General features: G+C 40.8%; 1 protein-coding gene across 1 annotated transcript; it reads right to left on the reverse strand.

Annotated features, from left to right (window-relative positions):
- Positions 1-5183: 5183 nt before the first annotated feature.
- trarg1a (trafficking regulator of GLUT4 (SLC2A4) 1a) lies at positions 5184-17925 on the reverse strand (the record flags this gene model as incomplete). The annotated part of the gene is made up of 3 exons (XM_079166477.1): positions 5184-5194; positions 5781-5907; positions 17518-17925. The coding sequence occupies 3 exons, from the start codon at positions 17923-17925 to the stop codon at positions 5184-5186; spliced, it is 546 nt and encodes a 181-aa protein (XP_079022603.1).
- Between the last annotated feature and the right edge of the window lie 580 nt (positions 17926-18505).

Genomic DNA, 18505 nt, shown 5'->3' on the forward strand with positions numbered 1-18505 from the left:
GAGAGAGAGAGAGAGAGAGAGAGAGAGAGAGAGAGAGAGAGAGAGAGAGAGAGAGGAGGAGAGAGAGGAGAGAGAGAGAGAGAGAGGAGAGGAGAGAGAGAAGAGAGAGAGAGAGAGAGAGAGAGAGAGAGAGGAGAGAGAGAGCGAGAGACGAGAGAGAGAGAGAGAGAGAGAGAGAGAGAGAGAGAGAGAGAGAGAGAGAGAGAGAGAGAGAGAGGAGGACGCTAGCTGTGGTTCATGGTCGGTGCCTGAACCTTTCTGCGCCGCCAAGTCAACCAGCGGTCACTGAATTTACATCTGGAGCTGAATTTACCAATGTGACAAATAAACAGGACATTATTATTCACATGTTGGTTAGTGATGAATTGTTAAATATTCTCTGTACCATATTTAGAGCATTAATATAGCAGCAAACTGCTATTTGCTATGTAAAGATATAGTGTATTAATGTATTGTCCTGATCTGTACTCGTACAGTGATTACAGCTGATAAGTACAGTTGATGTTGCAAAAGCGTAGCGCCAACCCTTCAGTCCCCCCCTCAGGTTAACACTTTTAGCTCCATCAGCACTGTTGCCATTGTTTGCACTGTTTGTGCTGGTAGCTGCGCTCCGCCGGCTTAGCCGTAGCCATGTTGAAAAATGTGTTGAGGCCAAAGACATGCTCTGAATATGGAATTTAGCCGTTTTTTTTTTAGGCAATTCTCTAAACAACAATAGCAGTCACGACAGAGCTACTAGATTCATGTATTAAGTCTCTTCAAAGGGCACCGAACCAGCCAGTTCTGTGGTCTTTAGTGCACTACGTCTAGGGTTCTATCGAAGAAAAATGAAAAAGCACTGCTTTGAGGATTGGCTGTTGAAGGAGATAACCATTCTGCACGTATAGAGCGCCTGACCCCCTATTTGATTCAACTCCACTTGAAACACAAAGTGACGTGCGTTTGAAGGTGAGAACTGAAGCATTCATCTGAGAAGGGGCTGGATTTGACTCACTAGGTTAGTTAAGTCTTTCTTTGTTGGCAGAGGGGGTGTAGGAATTTAAAAGCAAGGCAGCTGTGTGAGAAACATCAATGTGTTTTTGTCTCACAGCATCAGGCTCACTTAAACAGCCTGAAGAGGATTGAATACGTCCCAGCAGTAGCCAGACAAGCATTGCCATCTTCGCCTGAATATCTCACTTCCTTTAGGAAGGAAACCCTGTGCTGAAGTCTAAATTTGATCCCAGACATGTGTCCACGCCGTCAGTAAGGCTGCAGAGGTGCCGATGCATTGAGCTGCTGAAATGTCAGCCACTCGAACTGAGCGCCACCCAGGCAGAGCTAAGCGCCAGATCCTCTCACTTGGAAGTGTCTCGCTACGCTAACTTCTGACGAGCACAAAGTCTGTTTAACTACAGCAGCTGAAATGGCAGACAGAAGACTGGTCCTCTGCGTTTGTGTGAAAACTACACTTTTCTCTGTCGAGGTTTGTCGATGGATCAAAAGTTCAAGATAGGCATAGGTCTAGTTTTACACAGTAGACACACTATATGTATCTGAACCCTAGAAAAAGCCTCCACCTTCAATGGTAGAAGAAAGAATGTTTGTTTTAGGTCCGTGGGTTCCTCGGTATTCTAGAGCCATTCATAACCCACAGTTGTGGCAGCCATGAAAAATGGTGTTTGTGTGCCAGGACCTGCTGCATGTACAGGGTTTAGATTGTATTAAATGCAGCAGCTGGGTAATACAGGCCCAGTGCAATCCAATAAAACGGCATGGCAGACTACAGAGTTGAATCAATCTCTCTGATTAAGTCTCTGTAAAATTGAATTGTGTCCACCCTCCCTTTTAATGTGAGGTAAAATACATTTTGCTTCCATGATTTTGATGTTCCTACCTCTGTTCTCGACAGTTTTCATTTTGCGCAATTTATGACATTCTTCATCAGTGTTTTCATGAACAGCTGTGCAGTCACTATCGGGCATTCCTTCTTACCCACGGTTGAAAGTCAGTCTGTCGAATGGTCCACCTTTTGGTCCAGACTGAAATGTCTCAACCCATATTGGATGGATGGCCGTGGCATTCGAGGATGAAGCCCACTGACTTTGATTATACGTTATTAATGTTTTCTTTCTTTTGAAAAGAATACTTTGGTTTACCGTTGAATACACTCCCTGTCGGCCTCAGCTGCTCAACACAACACCTAAATACAGCTCAACAAAGCAGCTGCATGGCGGTAAATTATGCTGTGTTCAGTAGATTACATATAAAGGCGATGCAAAGATGTGAATAGACTGAAATTACGCGTTTTGCATTCGCACAAATTTAAATTTTTAAACTGGTGAGAAATTTGCGTGAAGCTGTATCAGCGTTGAGATTCTCCTCCTGTCATCACTGACGTCCTGCCGTTGTTGAATCAGGAAATTTTATTTGTAGCCATAGGTGTTCACCCAGAGCTCTACGATACCGCATATTAGTAGAAACCTGACAAAACTGTATAAATGTGTGTGTATAAACCGTATGGTCCAAACAATGAAAAAGACGCTGCCGTATTTACACCTAGATGACGTTATTTTAAGTGTTGATGGAGCTGCTACAATGTTAGCATAGCCTAGCACCGATCGATCTGAGCTCCAATGAGAAAACAAGTATTTAAAAAGTTATTTGCTTCTTGTCTTGCGGACAACGCTGATAGGCTCTTAACGCTGATAGGCTTTCGCGACGCAGCGTCACGCAAATTTCTCGCGTGAGTTGAAAAATGAATGTGCGAACGAGGTGAGTTCCACGTCATTTGCTTCGCGCCATTCGTGTCATTCGCGCCGCGTGGTGGAAATTCGCTTCACGTCTTTGCATTGACTTTGTATGTAAACTAGCGTGACAAACTTGCGCCGGGTTTGGTGTGAACACAGCATTAGTCTTCCTAACTCACTTTTGAATGTCATCACAACTCTTTATAAACAGTATGACCAAAAGGCAAGAAACCTGGACCATGCATGGTAACATTTATTCCGGACATGCACAATGTACACAACAGAGATGAAAACTGGCACGTACAGTATATTGGAAAAGAAACTGTGTTATATAACAAAAGGAAATGGAGGTTTGAACTGTTTTACTGACAGAGCAGAGCTTATACGCTAAACAGTTAGACAGTTGGCTCCTAACCACTTTCAGTGATGGGAAATGTGTATCTTATATAGTAACACAAGAGCGGTAAACTACACTCAATGTGATCCACAGAAATTACACACATTGTAATGTAATATAACACTTTTTTTTAGATTGTTAGTAAACACGGGGAATCTTTGGATTTTGCTGCTTTCAGATGTTTGGATAAAGAATATGATTTTTATGTACAACTATGAATTTGAATGGAATTGATAAAAGCCCATTTCACACAAAGCATTGTGCATTATAGTGTTACCACTTTAAAGATTGCAGTTGTTCAGCCTTACATTGATGATGTTCAATTAAGGACTTGGTAGAATATCTTCAGCTGGATACGTTTCATCCCTCATCAGTTAAAATTAGCTGGTGTTCCTCTAGTTTCACTTGCATGAGCCCTTAAACAAACACATGTTTTATCACTTTAAAATTAGGTCCTAATGATTCCTGATTAAAATAGCACAAGATTAAAAAAAAAGAAGCAATGCTGAAAACAAATTGCTACATGGTGATGTTACCTGTGCTTGTAGCATAAGCCAGTAATGTGTCAATACAACAGTCCTATGTAGCCACAGGGGACTTCATACAGTGACTTCTCTCTGATAAAGTGATGAATACAGACAGTCTGTCGTGCTTGTATTTCAGAGAAATGTTCTTTAAATGCTATTTGTTGTTACTCAGTCAAACTCGGGGCTGTTCATTTACAAAAAAATAAATGTGTTTAAGCCGGTTTGGCCAATAGCATGCGTACATATTGCATATATATTTTCCCATATAAATACATGTCATACCAATACAAGGAGCAGAAGTGAAACAATGGCATTTAACAGTCAATGTATAACAATGTAAGAATGATAATGGAAAATGGGGAGCTATGGTGTAGAAAGGTAGTACAAGGTAATTTGTAAAACGGAGTTTAAGGGAACAAGATGAAGGACAGCAGCCACTAAATCAGGTCTTGTGGTAAAGAACTGGAGGATGTGAAAGGAAAAGTAGGAGGGAGTTTTGGCATGCGTTTTATTCTGCCAGAGCAAGGCAAGGTTCATGAGATTTTGAAGATATAAAGGGGGTTAGATCCCAGCCCTCTCACATTCTACAGTGGCTGGACTCACATAATGTACACAATAATAATCACACTTCCATGTGCAAAACCTGTTAGCCCCTCTGACTCCTTTATAATAAAAGAGACAACTAATAACAGTCAAAAAGAAGGCAGAATGTTGGTTATCTACATTCAGGCATGCAGTTGGTCTCGATTTGTTTTTTTTTAGTTCAAAAAAATGATAATCGATAACAAAAATAAAAAATGTGTTCCCTGCCCCTTTTCACAAACCCTTGAATTTCTACTGATAATCCAAGTGCTGTCAAAGCAGCCATCGTGACAGTCTTAACAAACCCAGCACCACTTGGCATACAAACATTTTATAAAATGTACATCTATATATATATATATATGTGTATTCATATATCCATATTTCAAATATATTTGTAGCTGTATATGCTTTGAATGCAAGAGGTTCAGTAAGGAATATATGAGGATTATACGCAGCTGTCCGAAGTTTGAAGCCCAAACTCAGAATCTGTTTTTCGAAGGAGCCCAGACATAGAAACGTCTATCGTTCATTCTCTCCTCACACGTAGATCGTCCTCTTCATTTAAGAAGTCCATTATTCCAAAAATAAACATTCACGAGTCCTCCTGGCCACACACAAATCTGCATTTTCTTTTTCCTCTGTTTTAACCCAAACAATTTTACATCAGGTTTTCATTATTTTTGTCAAGCAAATGTTACTGGATTCTAATGCATGCATCTCTGATTTTCTCTGAATGTTTTTATTTGTTTACTTGCTACAGTACCTACTCTCATGAGTTTTTAGTTTTTTTTTTGCTTTCTGAGGTCAGTCATGATGTACTTACAATATGGCATTAAGTTGAGAATTTTGTTTCTTGTATTTATTTTTTTTATTGGGCTTTTCCCCTCTTTGTTGCATCCGTGGTTTGGCATTCACGGTTCATTTTCCCCCCTCAGGTCGTCCGTGTCATTGGGTTACTGCAAAAGAAAGAAGAGGAGACGCGGGACATCGTCAGAGAAAGTCAGGTCAGACACAAAGACAGCTTGAACTCGCCATCAAATGAATTACTCTGACTGGTGCGGCTCAAGTGTCGAAGGCTTTGAGCAATAGGTTAGCCGCCCTTGCTGCGCAGTCAGCCCACTACGGCCACTGCAGTACTAAATCAATCTTCACACACACACACACACACAGACACACACACACAGACACAAGGCTTGGAAATGTGCTGAGTTGAGACGTAGAAAAGCACACATCTCATGCTTGTGTGGTATAGTATCATATATCACCCTGTAATTGTAATGCAGTAGGTATTCTTTGTTGTTGAACACTTGTTGTTAAAGCCCTGTGCTCGTCTGTGAGTGGACGTGTGCACACATACCATACGTGATTTTCAAGTGATATACCTTTGGATATTCATAAGATATACTATAATCATAGTTATGATTAGGCACTATGCACTGCATCACTGAAGCTTCACCAAATACTGTTTGTAAATATGAGTCATTATCACAAACACTTAAAGGAGCTATCATTGTATTTTGAAATTTGTCCTTGTTTCTGCACCTGAAACTGAGACGTAGACTATGATGGTGACCACGCCCAGGACGATGGAGACGATACTGAGCAGACGAGCCAGTCGACCCAGCCTCCTGGCCCCATCGATATCCCCCACCTGGAGACTGTTTCTGGACTGGAGACACACAAAAGCACAGGGTATTACCAAGAGGAAGGCTTGAAGGATAATGTTAAGCAGGGCATAGACGTATAAGATGTTGCATAATAATTGCAAACAACACCACAGAAGGGGTTCATGAATACATTTTATTCCTTTCACAAAAAGAGAGGAATGGTCATATTACTCCCTAACAGGGCAACTAACTGCTCAAATTAAAGATAAGGAAGGTGATCGCTCACAAAGAAGTTACTTTAGTGAATGTGTATATTCCACTGGCATGACGTATGAAGGAACCTTCACCCCACTGAAAAGCAATTTACCTATTATTGCCTCGTGGAAAATTGCTAAAGAGAAAGTTTCCTTCAGGTCAGAGATTACCTTTGTAAAGAAATTAAACAAATGGAGGATAGTGAACTAACTTGGTCAATGTATTCATGAATGCATAAGATTAAATACATGTAATATCAAGAATATACAATAGAATACAAACCCCACAAAACTACACTGTTGTCCATGTCAAACAGAAACAGGAGACAATTATTATAATTTGTTTATCAAATAGTTGTATATTTAAAGTTTTAGTACATTGTGAATCAACCAGGAGAAGAATCAAGTGCTTCTGGGAGTACGGTCAATTATAAGAGCATAGTTCAGGTGGATTTTGTTGGTGATTAGGATTACAAGTGGCTAGCAGAACATTAGCCCAGACTCAATCAAAATGAAGTCTCAAGCGTGGGACATTTCTTCTCCAAAGCCTATCTATGGGAATGTCTTCGTAAGAGGACTCAAGTTGGTGAGTATAGAGAAGCAGAGACAAAGCACCTGGAGGTTCCTCTATCAGTGATGCGTTTGTGAAGAGGGTGTTGTTTAAATGGCTGATGGGCACTGGACCCCATAAGCCCAAAGGGCCACCCTCATTATAAATGAAAGAAGAAATAAGTGCCCGGGAGGTCATAACCGCTTTTCAGACCCTAAAATGAGCAGAGACTGGTGTCATTGTAAATATCTCCAAAAAGCGAACAGGTCTCCGACCTATGAGTAGTTTGTTGCTGTTAAATATCGAGGAGTTGAAATGCCAGGGGCATTGGAATAGTGCATGATTTATTAATATTATTATGATAAATGGGAAAGCCAGGCTATCACTGCCAACTCCTGGAGAGAGTTCTGTTGTAAGATCATAATACACATTTCTGTGACTCCAAAATGTAATTGTATTTAGAGGGCTTATGAATGAATGCTGGAGAAATTCATATTGGCAAGAGATTACTTAAGAAATAATGACAATTTATGGAGTAGAAATTGATTGCCCCTCTGTCACATTATTTGTGCGATAAAATTCCCAGACTAACTCATGGCTCAGAAAGAGCAAGAATGCCCTCAATCAAAGGATAATTGCCAACAAAATAAACTGTATGTAGAAATTGAGCTCTATTTCAAGACTAAGATATGATTAATAACTGTAAAGTGTTGGAAAAGAATGGACTACATATATGTAACCCATTATATATGTCATCGAAAGATGCTTTTCCTGTACAAGTGTAATGTAAAATAAAAATAAAGTTGCAAAGTCACTGATCCGCAGCGACTTCCAAGAAGTACAACTCTCCAGTTGCTTCAATGTATTAGTGAAAGCAACCAGCATATAAACTCTATCAACATTAACATTACAACATGAAAGTAACGCCACAAACCGAAGGGATTTACAGTTTCACGTCCCTAATACAAAGATCCCACCACAGTACCAGCAGCTCGAGGCTCTCCAGCAGCTCTCTGAGAGTTAAACTTTAAAATATTTATCAGGTGGTTTCCATTAATTGACAGCCGAGTTATTTTAAAGGGGGAAATGACACACGTACAGTAAAGTAATGTTGACTTGTCTACCGGGCGCTCTAGAGTCCCTCAAAGTAAAATGGCAACAATAATTGACGGTGAGTTTGTCTTTTTCAGATTGGGATTGATGGAAGGATGTGACTCGCAGAGCCAATTGGAGGGGGGAGGTGAGCGAAGCGGTGTGAAGGGGTTGTAGATCAACTTGATGTTGTATGTATATTGCTTTATGTATACTGCAGCTATGGAGACAGGATGATTTATGTGTGTGTGTATGTGTGTGTGTGAGGCATGATGGATGGGAATCCTCAAACCTTGTGTATTGCTTTCATGTGTGAGAGCCCCAAAACAACAAATCTCACATGGTTGATGTCACCATCTTCTCATCAAAATGAGTTTGATTTGGGCTGCTTTTAATTTGTAATTTGTTATACTGTCATATTACTGTTCATGGCACATACACAAGGGTACAACATTTTTTTTTACATCTTGCATTGACTTTGCCGGAAAACAAAAGGTTCAAGTTATGAAACGTTTTTCAAATCAATTGAACTGTTTGTTGTCTTTAAACATTTTGAAAAACTGTCTTTATTCCTTTTATATATGTTACTGACGTTATTTCTATCACTACTACTTAAGTAGTATTTACAAGAGTGTACTTTTCAACACAAAATTGTCAACAAATCCCATGAATTGATCCCACTTTAAGGTATCAGCTGTTTAAACTACAGTGCCCAGCTGCTTTAGGGAAGACGGAGCCTTCCAATGATTCATACTTTTCATGAAAGTATGAATCACAGACCAGAATTTAGTTTTGTTAATTTAATGTATCTTGTTGATGGGAAACATATAGATAGACTGAGTAGGTGAATCAGGTCATGAGACCTGTTTGATTTGAAGTCAAATGAAAATGATATGTGATATAATAGACGGGAAGAAAAAGTGATTAAATATGATCCTAGGTGTCAGATTACAGATTAAAATAGACACACAGGAAGCCTGCAGAGCACCATCAGTGCATCATTGGTGTATGACAGCTAATGGCCGAACAGAGTTGTGTTTCTATCAACGTTGATCAAGAATTACAGGTTGTACTGAGGGAGAGGAAACAGCATCATTGGACACTGGAGAGTTGGAAAAGCATTGCCTGGTCTGATTAATTCCACTTCCTGCTGCCTCCCTCTGGTTGTGTGACCAAATGCATCCATCATGCGAAGAGTGAAAACGCCGCAGTATTGTGGTGGTGTGACGGTGTTGATGACGCCTGCATGGCACTAACTGAGCCCCTTTATGATGAACATTTGAATGCTACCGGACAACTGGCCATCCCTTCATGCCAGCAGAGCTTTCAATAAGATAACGCACCATGCCAGGAGGTTAACACTTTCCAGGAATGCTTTCATGAACTCTGAGATGAAGTTATGAAGTTATGTAGTGGCCTGTCCGTTCACCAGATATCGACCCAGAGCTATTTGGGCTACGTCCATCATAGCAGCTTGTGTGTGAGTCAGCCTCCGTCAGCATCCCTGTGGGGGGATTTTAACTACTTTTTGGGTCCATGCTGAGATTGTTCCGAAAGGTCAGACAACAGTATTAGAAAAGTGTCGCTCATACTCGGTGTTAAAACAACAGCGGAGACAGAAGGTGAAGAGATCCCTTGTAACAAAGCTTGTTTTTGAAATTCAACCCCCTCCCACATGCAATTTGTTTTGACACCATCTTTTACTTTTTAAAGCCTGATGGAAACTGTCGGAGCTGTCCTTGGTGCTGAATGTGACTTTTTCAACCAGAGGAGGTGCACAGTACAGCAGGAAATGGACCCTTCACTCCTCTCATCTAGATTCAATTTCACCATTATATTTCTGTATTACGGTATTGTGTGTGTGAGAGAGAGAGAGAGAGAGAGAGAGAGAGAGAGAGAGAGAGAGAGAGAGAGAGAGAGATCTCCTCCTAGTTACTTCATCCCCTCACTCCCATGAGCCTCTCTGTCTCCAGGCTGTCTTGGGTGTTGTCAGATCCCACAGCACACATCACTTGGTGGGTGTGGACACTGGGGTGTTCCACTTAATCAGATGCTACTGACCAGGGAACTACTTTAAAAATACACTGATATTGCAATCTTTTTTTCTTTAAGTTTGTAAAAACCGTCTATATATTTTAAAATAATGTGTAAACTGCCTGTCTTCCACTATTACGGATTGTAAAACACACAGAATGCAAACAGTTTTTTTGTTTTTTTTCTTACAGGAATATTGATACTTTGGTTATTTATTCAAGAAGCATACCCAAAATATGATCTTAACTGCTGGTTTGAGAATGAGGGTTTGTTTTTTAATAACTTCAATTAAGATAAGACATTCAATTGACAATTTCTGTTATTGGAGGTCTAATTCTAAGATGGCAGACCTGATTACAATTCAAAATCATTCAAATTGGCTTTGGTACATTTTCAACCAGTCAATGCATGCGTCAATCTGGGCCCCAGAAGGTACAATAAGAGACATTTCTTCTCTCACACAAAAGGGACACATTTCAGCTTCTCACTTCCAGGACTGCAATATGAAGCTATGGTGCAAACACAATCCCAGTAGAGCCTTTATTGATCTGGATTCACATCACAGAGAAAAGCAACATCAGCACATTAAATCAATGGAAGCCCCTTTCAGAAAACACTGTTTATATTTCGCCTGCTCAGAGAGAACATATTAATGAAGGAAGGTTCAAAACGATACTATTTTCATGAAAAGGAAAAGGAAAGAAAATAAGGGATGGCTTCTATGTCAGCATCCTTGTTTAATAAACCTCATATTGTTTGATATTAGCTACGGGGACGGCAAGAGATTTTTTCTGTGTGTGTGTGTGTGTGTGTGTGTGTGTGTGTGTGTGTGTGTGTGTGTGTGTGTGTGTGTGGGTGTGGGTGTGTGTGGTTAGGGGGAGGTATCCTTCACTCAGCTGACGTATGTCCATATTGATTCACAGTGAGAGCAAGCCTGGTCATCTTTGTTTTCTGAATGGGAAATGCTATCCTCAAAGTCTCTTGTCCAGCTATTGTGCTACCAGTGTACACACACACACACACACACACACACACACACACACACACACACACACACACACACACACACACACACACACACACACTACTCTCCTTCTCTGTAGTTCATGTGTTCAGCAGAGGATGGTGGAGGCTAGTAAGTCAGTAAGTGCTTCCCTTTTCTTGTGTCATTAATAATGAAGAGCCAGCATCAGCCTGGTGGAGAGGGACAATGTACAACCAGGAGCTGGTGTGTCTGTTAGGCTGGCAAATATGATCAAATTAAAATGTTTTATTTGCACTTATGCCCCTAACTTCCAATAAAATGTTCATTTTTCTTCTTACTTTCCCTTTTATGTGGCTCTTAATAAAAGGGCGTTCCCCATTTAATACGCATTTTACTTTTTTTTAACTTTCATAGACGAAAGTTTGCCAAAAGTCGTGGTTGCATTTTTAGAATTGAGTAATTGTAGTAATTTTTAAGACGAGAACAAGGCTGTTGGTTTAAACCCCTTTGGTCTGGTTGGGTGTGAGGAGCATCGCGGCCTCTAGGCGCTGCTAAACAGGGCTTTTAGACACTCAAATCTCCATTAAAATTGCAAACCACTCAATGCGGTCCGATGATCAAGTCTGTCAGACCCATGACGGCCCCGCTCTCATTCTCGGAGCTGTAACATACATTCTAGCTACTGCTGCAGCTCATACATTTTAATTATTTTCATATCCTGGTTAGCTTGTGAACTGGAAACACAGTTCAAAAAAGCTAACTAAGCTAAGTGTTAGCACCATGAAAACACAAGGCCATAATGGTGAATGCCTTATTCCATTTAGCACATCAGTAATAAGCGAATCGTCGTTTATTTAGATAAACCCGGGTAAAGCTGCACAATTAAGTTCATAGCGCAGCACGCTGTTATCAAGATTAACAGAGTTTAGCGATTTTGTTTGTCAAAACAAAATGAGATGATCATTATTCAGTTCCTCTACAAAGTGCTGGCTGTCCTGTCCATAAAGGGTCAAACACATCTGTAACTAAATCGGTATCAGATTGATACAGGAAAAGGAAGCACTCATCACCGTTCAGGAGATGATTTGTCCCGATCCATCAAATGATTAAAAATGATTACCAGACAACAATAGTCCAGCACAACATTAAATGCATGTATAGTTCCTCACTTCTTCGATGTGATGAGGTGTAAAGGTTTACATGTTCACTATCTTAGTTTAGCACGTTAGCATTTGTTAATTAGCACTACACACAAAGTACAGCGGAATCTCAAGGGGACGTCATTAGTTTTGCAGGTTTTTAGTCATAAACTAAAGTTGTTTTCATAAAATCAGAATTTTGGTGGCTGCTATCAATTTTGGGTAGAAAAAAACCCGCAAATATGATGATATCTCGTACATTAATCCAGCGCCTCCTAAACCACGATTTTGTACAGTTATGGTAACGGACTCTCTCTCCACCTCCCTGCACTCGTTTTTTAAGTGTCATTTATTTGCCAAAACAAGAGAGAAAACACATCATAAACAATGTTAAAGACTAATTTAACACAAAAAAAAAAAGATATTGCGATAATATTGTTACCGGGATATTGTGACAGCCATACATTATATCCTATTTCATCCACTGTGGAATGATAATATCATTACCTGCACAGATTTAACGTTGCAAATAATTCATCTATTTTCTATTATAATATGAGCAGTGTCTGGTTTTCTCTCTGCAGGACTCTGATAGGCTGCATATAATTAGCAACAACAGTAAAAAAGTGCTCTCCCACCATATCTGCAGTATTAGATTGCTAATAAGAAGTAATTTACCTACGCACACACACTCACACATTCATAGTCATCCATCCAGTGCAGCATTGCGTGTCCATATTTCACAGGCAAATCTGCCGAGCGTGCAATAATGCTCCTGCAGTTTGGGCCTTCCCATTACTGGGATAGGCCCGTCTAAGCAGTAAAAACCTATTACCCCTGCCTTTCCAATCCCCATAATTGACTGCACATCTTCCGTGTTTGCCAGCCACAAGCCTTCTCCACCAGAGCATCTGTCAGAGATCTGTGGCGGCAGCCAGCTGGAAGTTGGCTTTTAGGTTGTCCTGCTGCTGGAAGTGGTGGTGGATGATGATGGATGTAGTCCTGTTTGTTAGTAATGCACCATCTGCCAGTACAGAAAAAGATGCTGACTCCTTTTACAAGGCTAAGTGAGGCCTTAACAGATTGTATTTTAATTATGGTTCATTTTGGTCATTTACCGGATTAAAAGACGGATACATGTCTTGTTTTTTGGTGTGTTCGTGTCTGTTCATCGGCTATCACTGTTCAAATTTCATCGTTTGCTTGCTGCGCCTTTCCTACAGTGATGCCTCATGAAGGTTAGTTAAAACAGTCTTTGTAATGTGGACATATGCAAATTATTATAAGATTATATACCACCATAAAAGGCATTTTTGGCCACTTGCTGAATTTAAATCCAATATTTCCGCTCCTTTTAGTTCTGTTTGGGTTTTTACCAGCTCCTGATGGAAATGTTTGAGTCTTCAGCAGCTAAACGCTCCACTGTGTGCAACAGCCAGCTGCTAACTTTGCAGGTTAGAGTACAGTGGGTTTTTTTTTTCAGAGCGCAAATTAGTTAAATAATTCTTTTTTTTTTTACGTTTCCAGTTTCCTGCAGTCTCGGGTGTTTCCTCTGACCTCGCCGCGATAATAATAATTCGAACAGTAGCAGAGCAGTTTCTTTCTTGTCTGCGAAACTTTCCAGACGTATCCGTTTCACATGGGCGGGGATAATATCAGCACTTAGCCGTGAGCTTGCTCTCTAGGGCTGAATCGTGCGGTATCAACCACATTACTTTTGATTCATTTGTTCACAGCGAGTGTTGTAAACCTCTGCTTTCCTGCTCTGACTCACTTGCACTTATCTGACATCGCTGTGGTATCTGATTCGATTCCTTTCTAATCCAGTGATAGGAACTACTTTATAGCCATTTTCTGTCTCTCTCACACCCATCTGCCCTTGTAGCGAATCATGTTTTGATCTTCTTTGCGAGGCCCGTATCCCCTTTCCATACCCTCAGGAAAGAGAGAGCATGTTGATGGCTGCCACAGAGTTTAACTGCTGCAATCTGCCCTCTGCTGAGAAACTAAATAGACTTCTCTCGCCTTCTATTGAATTAGAGGCCAGCTCCAGTTTCTCCCTCCTTCACTTTTCTTTCTTTTGCCCTCTGTCAATGCCTCTCTCTCTCTCTCTCACACACACACACACACACACACTCTCCCCGTGCCATTAGCGAGCGGCTGACTTGTGAATGTCAGTGGGTTGATGATGATGGCTCAGGGAAGTACAGAGCGTCTCGTGGATACTGCCTGATATTCCCTTTGGTGTGTAGTGCCCACAGGAGTGATATTACAGAACTAATGGGTTTACTGCATTGCCTTTGCCTTGTTTCTCTGTAGCTCTGAGTGCTGGTTGCTGTACAGTGTCAGAAGTAAAGAGCGCTGAAAAACCCAAATGGCTGTGCCAATATCAACTAAGCTGCCACCAGCCAACGGGAGTTAAGAACCTGACACAACAGAGTTGCTCCTGATGCCACTAAAAGACTCCTGGTAAAATACTACCAGATACTTAATGCAAAAGTGTGTCAACGGCCTTATTTATCTGCACTGCGCAGTTACAGTAGACGGCCATCTCTGCTGTTGTTTCCTGGCTCGAACGCACAGAGCGTCAGTGGTGGAGGAAGTATTCAGATCCTTTACTGAAGTACAAGTACTAATACCACGCTGTAAAAATACTTGGTTACAAGTCCGCCATTGAAAATTGTTATTTAGGCAAGTACTTACATACTTAAGTGTGTAAGGATAATCAGAAAAAATATATTTTTTAAGTATTAAAAGGTACTCAATGTTCCCTGTAACTGTATTCATGTAGAAACAGGATTTTAATGTCGTAGTTGGTCGAGGTGGAGCTCATTCTTAATAATTTAGGATAATTGCAACTAATGATTAATCTGCTGATTATATTCTCTTTTATCAAATGATTGTTTGGTTCAAAGAATTCAAAAATTGTGGAAAATGAACACACAATTTTACCCACAATCCAAAGTTACTAAAGCCGTGAAATAACTGTAATGAAGTCAAAACTACTATAGCTCCTTCTGAAATGTAATGGAGTAGAAGCAGAAAGTTGCATGTGATTCAATTACTCAAGTAAAGTACAAGTACAGTACCTTATATTTGCACTCGATGAGGAAATGTACGTTCCAAAACTGCAAAGGTTCTCATGTTACATTTGGTGGCACAAGCAGAGGTCGCGCATAACAAGACACTTAGTCTGTTTTTGTTTTTGTTGTTATGGATCTGGAAGGAGGGCCATGCGTTGCTCACTTCATGTCTTCAATACAAAAGAAAATGTATTTGATTGGCTTCCCATTTTGGAGTAATTCCTATCTGGGATATAACACTCGATGCCTCTTTTTATCCCATTGAAGGAGTCTGTAGTTAAACACACACACATACAATAGCGTAGGGTCTCATCAGTAACAAAAGACAAAAGGGGTTTTGTGTGATTCAGCTGGGGAGTTGAGCCTGATGTACACTTTCAATACCTCAGTAGATTAGCAAGCAGATGCCTGGATTTGATCCCAGCAGTGTCAGTCAGCTGAAGACCTTTTTTACTGAAGATTAAGGCAATTACAAAGTGAAAGGTTCAGGATTACTGACCTGCCAGTCTTGAAGAAATTCCTGCTGTGTCACATTATGTGAATGTGTACTGTGTACACAGCAACACATATAGTGAAGTACGGTGTAGTGCATAACCACAAAACACGTGTTGTTTGTAATTACTTAATTCAAATAAATATTGGGCCTTTTGAAGTTATTTTTCCCATCAAACGTTGACAATTTTTTATTTCATATATTGACTTTGTGAATTTACAATATCGACTTTTAACACCTGAGTCTACTATGAGGAGGAGTGTCAAGATGGGAGGAGGGACATACTGCCATGGCTAAAGTACACTGCTAATTGTCTGGGACAATTTAATCACGCCGGTTATCACAAGCATGCTGCAGCTTCCATAGCAGGATGTTTTATTGTATCAACTGGCACAAGTAATTTGGAGCCATGTCGAACAGGCTGAAATGCCACTTTTTTATTAATGGGTTTTTAGCTTTGCCGCAATATCGCCGCATGGGTAATGAGTTTTTCTTAATAGTGTATGTGTGCCAAAGTGAAGAGAGGGCCATACAGCCTACTTCATCAATGCTGCATCGTAGCTGTAGTTTTTCTAAATTACAACAAAAATCTTTGCCTGTCCACTCTCCATTTGACCTTCACACCACGTTTGCATTTTCACACCTAAAAAATCAGCAGTTATCTCGGAGTCGATATCGGGGACATTCTCTAGATGTTACTCTGGCCGGTTGAAACGAGCCACGAGCTCTCACAGCCTTCAATAACAAGTCCACCATTTTTACTGCAGACCTCTCCCCACTGCAGAGGGTGACAACAAGAAAAGTGTCGGCTTTCAGTTTTATGGTAGAGCACCCTCAACACAGATCTCGTAGACTCCGTTAGAGGTGCTGTGATGTGTATGCAAAGAGGCCACATAGTCCACGGTTGGGTTGGAAAAGAGTGTTTGTTGATGAGCAACTGAGGATCGTGTCCCCAGAATGTATTGATTGGAGAGCACTAAACAGCAGCAGCATATCAAGCATCTGTGGCTGCCCAGCGAGGCGTCAGTGTCTTAGCTGCATCTTGTATCAGCATTTCCTCCATCCTGAAACTTTCAGTGAGAGGATTAATCAAGCGTCTCTAAACCAGAACAACCCGTAGCTGAAGCCTGAACACTAACAGCTGAGGATGAGCTCTGCATGTAGGTGTGTGTGTGTGTGTGTGTATTCCAGGGAACCCTGATATCCAGAGTTTATCGGGGACCGCAGAGCCAACTTAGTCATTGCGCTGTTCTGTGGAGGTCTGTTACGCTGCACACCTGAGGGGTTTTTGGTGGAATTGCTTGGAAACATCTTTCAAAATCTTTTTTTTCCTCCTCAACTTTTTAGATAGAAAATAAAAAAGTCCAATAAAGAAAATCAAACAGTGACTATTTTGACAATTGATGAATCATTGGTTGTGATTTATAAACATCAAATATAAGTTCTGGCTTCTTAAATGTGTAGTTTTGCTGCTTCTTTCAGTTTTACATTAAGGTAATTGAAGTTTGGACCGTTGCCCAAACAAATTAAATCATTTTAAGACAACATCCTGGGTCACCTGGGTCATTGTTTTTTTAAATATGTATCTGAAAACCTATATTTTTTTAATTAAAAAGTAATTTATCAATCCAATTAAGTACAATTATATATTTCTTAATAATCGGATAATTATCTATTAAGGATGAATATTCCTCTCTCAAGAGGTTTGATGACCATCCTCTAATACAAAACAATATTGCTCTTAGTGAAGAGAAATATCCACTTTCTCCTAAATGTCACCCTCACTTTCTTCAAACATCAGAATTATGAAGACAATAGCTGCATATTAACTGAAAAAAATATTTAAAAAACTATAACAGAGGTTGGAGGCAATGTTCAAGTTTGTGAAGTTTGAAATCAAAGAGAAAAAATACAGACCATTTTTTGATTTTTTTTTTGTTCAACTGAGATGCTGTTCACAACCTGTGTGTGGTCCCTCCATCATATTGACAAAACATTTATTTATCCATTCTGATCTACAGAAACAGTAAAATGATGCTCACCATGATGGAGTACACCAGTGCGACAATGCTGACGGGCCAGACGGGGCAGAAGCAGGACAGGATGACAAGGATGAGGTAATCCTTGGGCTTCGGGGTCTCCTGCACGGTGGCGTTCCCGGTGGAGGAGCGGCTCAGACTGGCCTTGGACGGGGAGAGAGGGGCGGCGGCGCCCAGTTGCCCGGCGGAGCCCGACCTCACGGCGACGCTGTGGCCGTTCAGGTCGGCCTCCTGGCCCTTGTCGTTGTCCATGTTGACGGTGAAGGAGGTGGACATCTTCATGCCATTTCCTCCGGGCTCGGTGGTGAGCGCCAGGAGTTTCTCCGTCTCGTGGGGGTCCGCAGGCTGAGCGCCTCCTCCACCCTCACTTAGGTTGGACTTCAGGAAGTCGGTGTCCGTGTTGATGGCCATGTTCAGGTCTCAATTGTATCAAATTAGATTAGAAAATAAATATATAAATAAATAAATAAATAAAATGTTTTAAATTAATTACAAGCCAGGAGGCACAGACATCCCATAACACGGCTGAATGTGAGCTTTTACAAAAAATATTTCAATTTTGATTGAACAATGTGATCAACCGGCCAAGGTGCGGTGGGTGGATGAAAATGTGACAATTTGAAAAGGTGCGTTAAAAAGCTCGGATGTAACAGATCAGCCACCCCCTAAAAGAAGAAGAATGAAATCAGAGAGGAGATGAAAGCAGCGTGATTCCTGCAGATATCATCTTCCTCTTGGATCACTTTCCGTCACCTTCCTTCACGTCCAACGTGTAGCTCATTTCCGAAAGGGGCTCGGATCAGAAAAAAACTCCCCTCCTCACTGATACAATCCAAGGAGGAACAATTCAGTAAGTGGAGCTCCTGTCGCCCGCCTTGATCCAGTTGCACCACTTTCCCTTAAAAGTCTGTCTGTTCATTGAAAAGTAGCCTAAACACGTCTCTTTCCTTTTCTTTACGCAGAAGGATGAAGGTGACGCGTCTCCGTCAAA

The sequence above is a fragment of the Pholis gunnellus genome (genome assembly GCF_910591455.1).
Source record: "Pholis gunnellus genome assembly, chromosome: 9".
In the NCBI taxonomy this organism is placed as follows: Eukaryota; Metazoa; Chordata; class Actinopteri; order Perciformes; family Pholidae; genus Pholis; species Pholis gunnellus.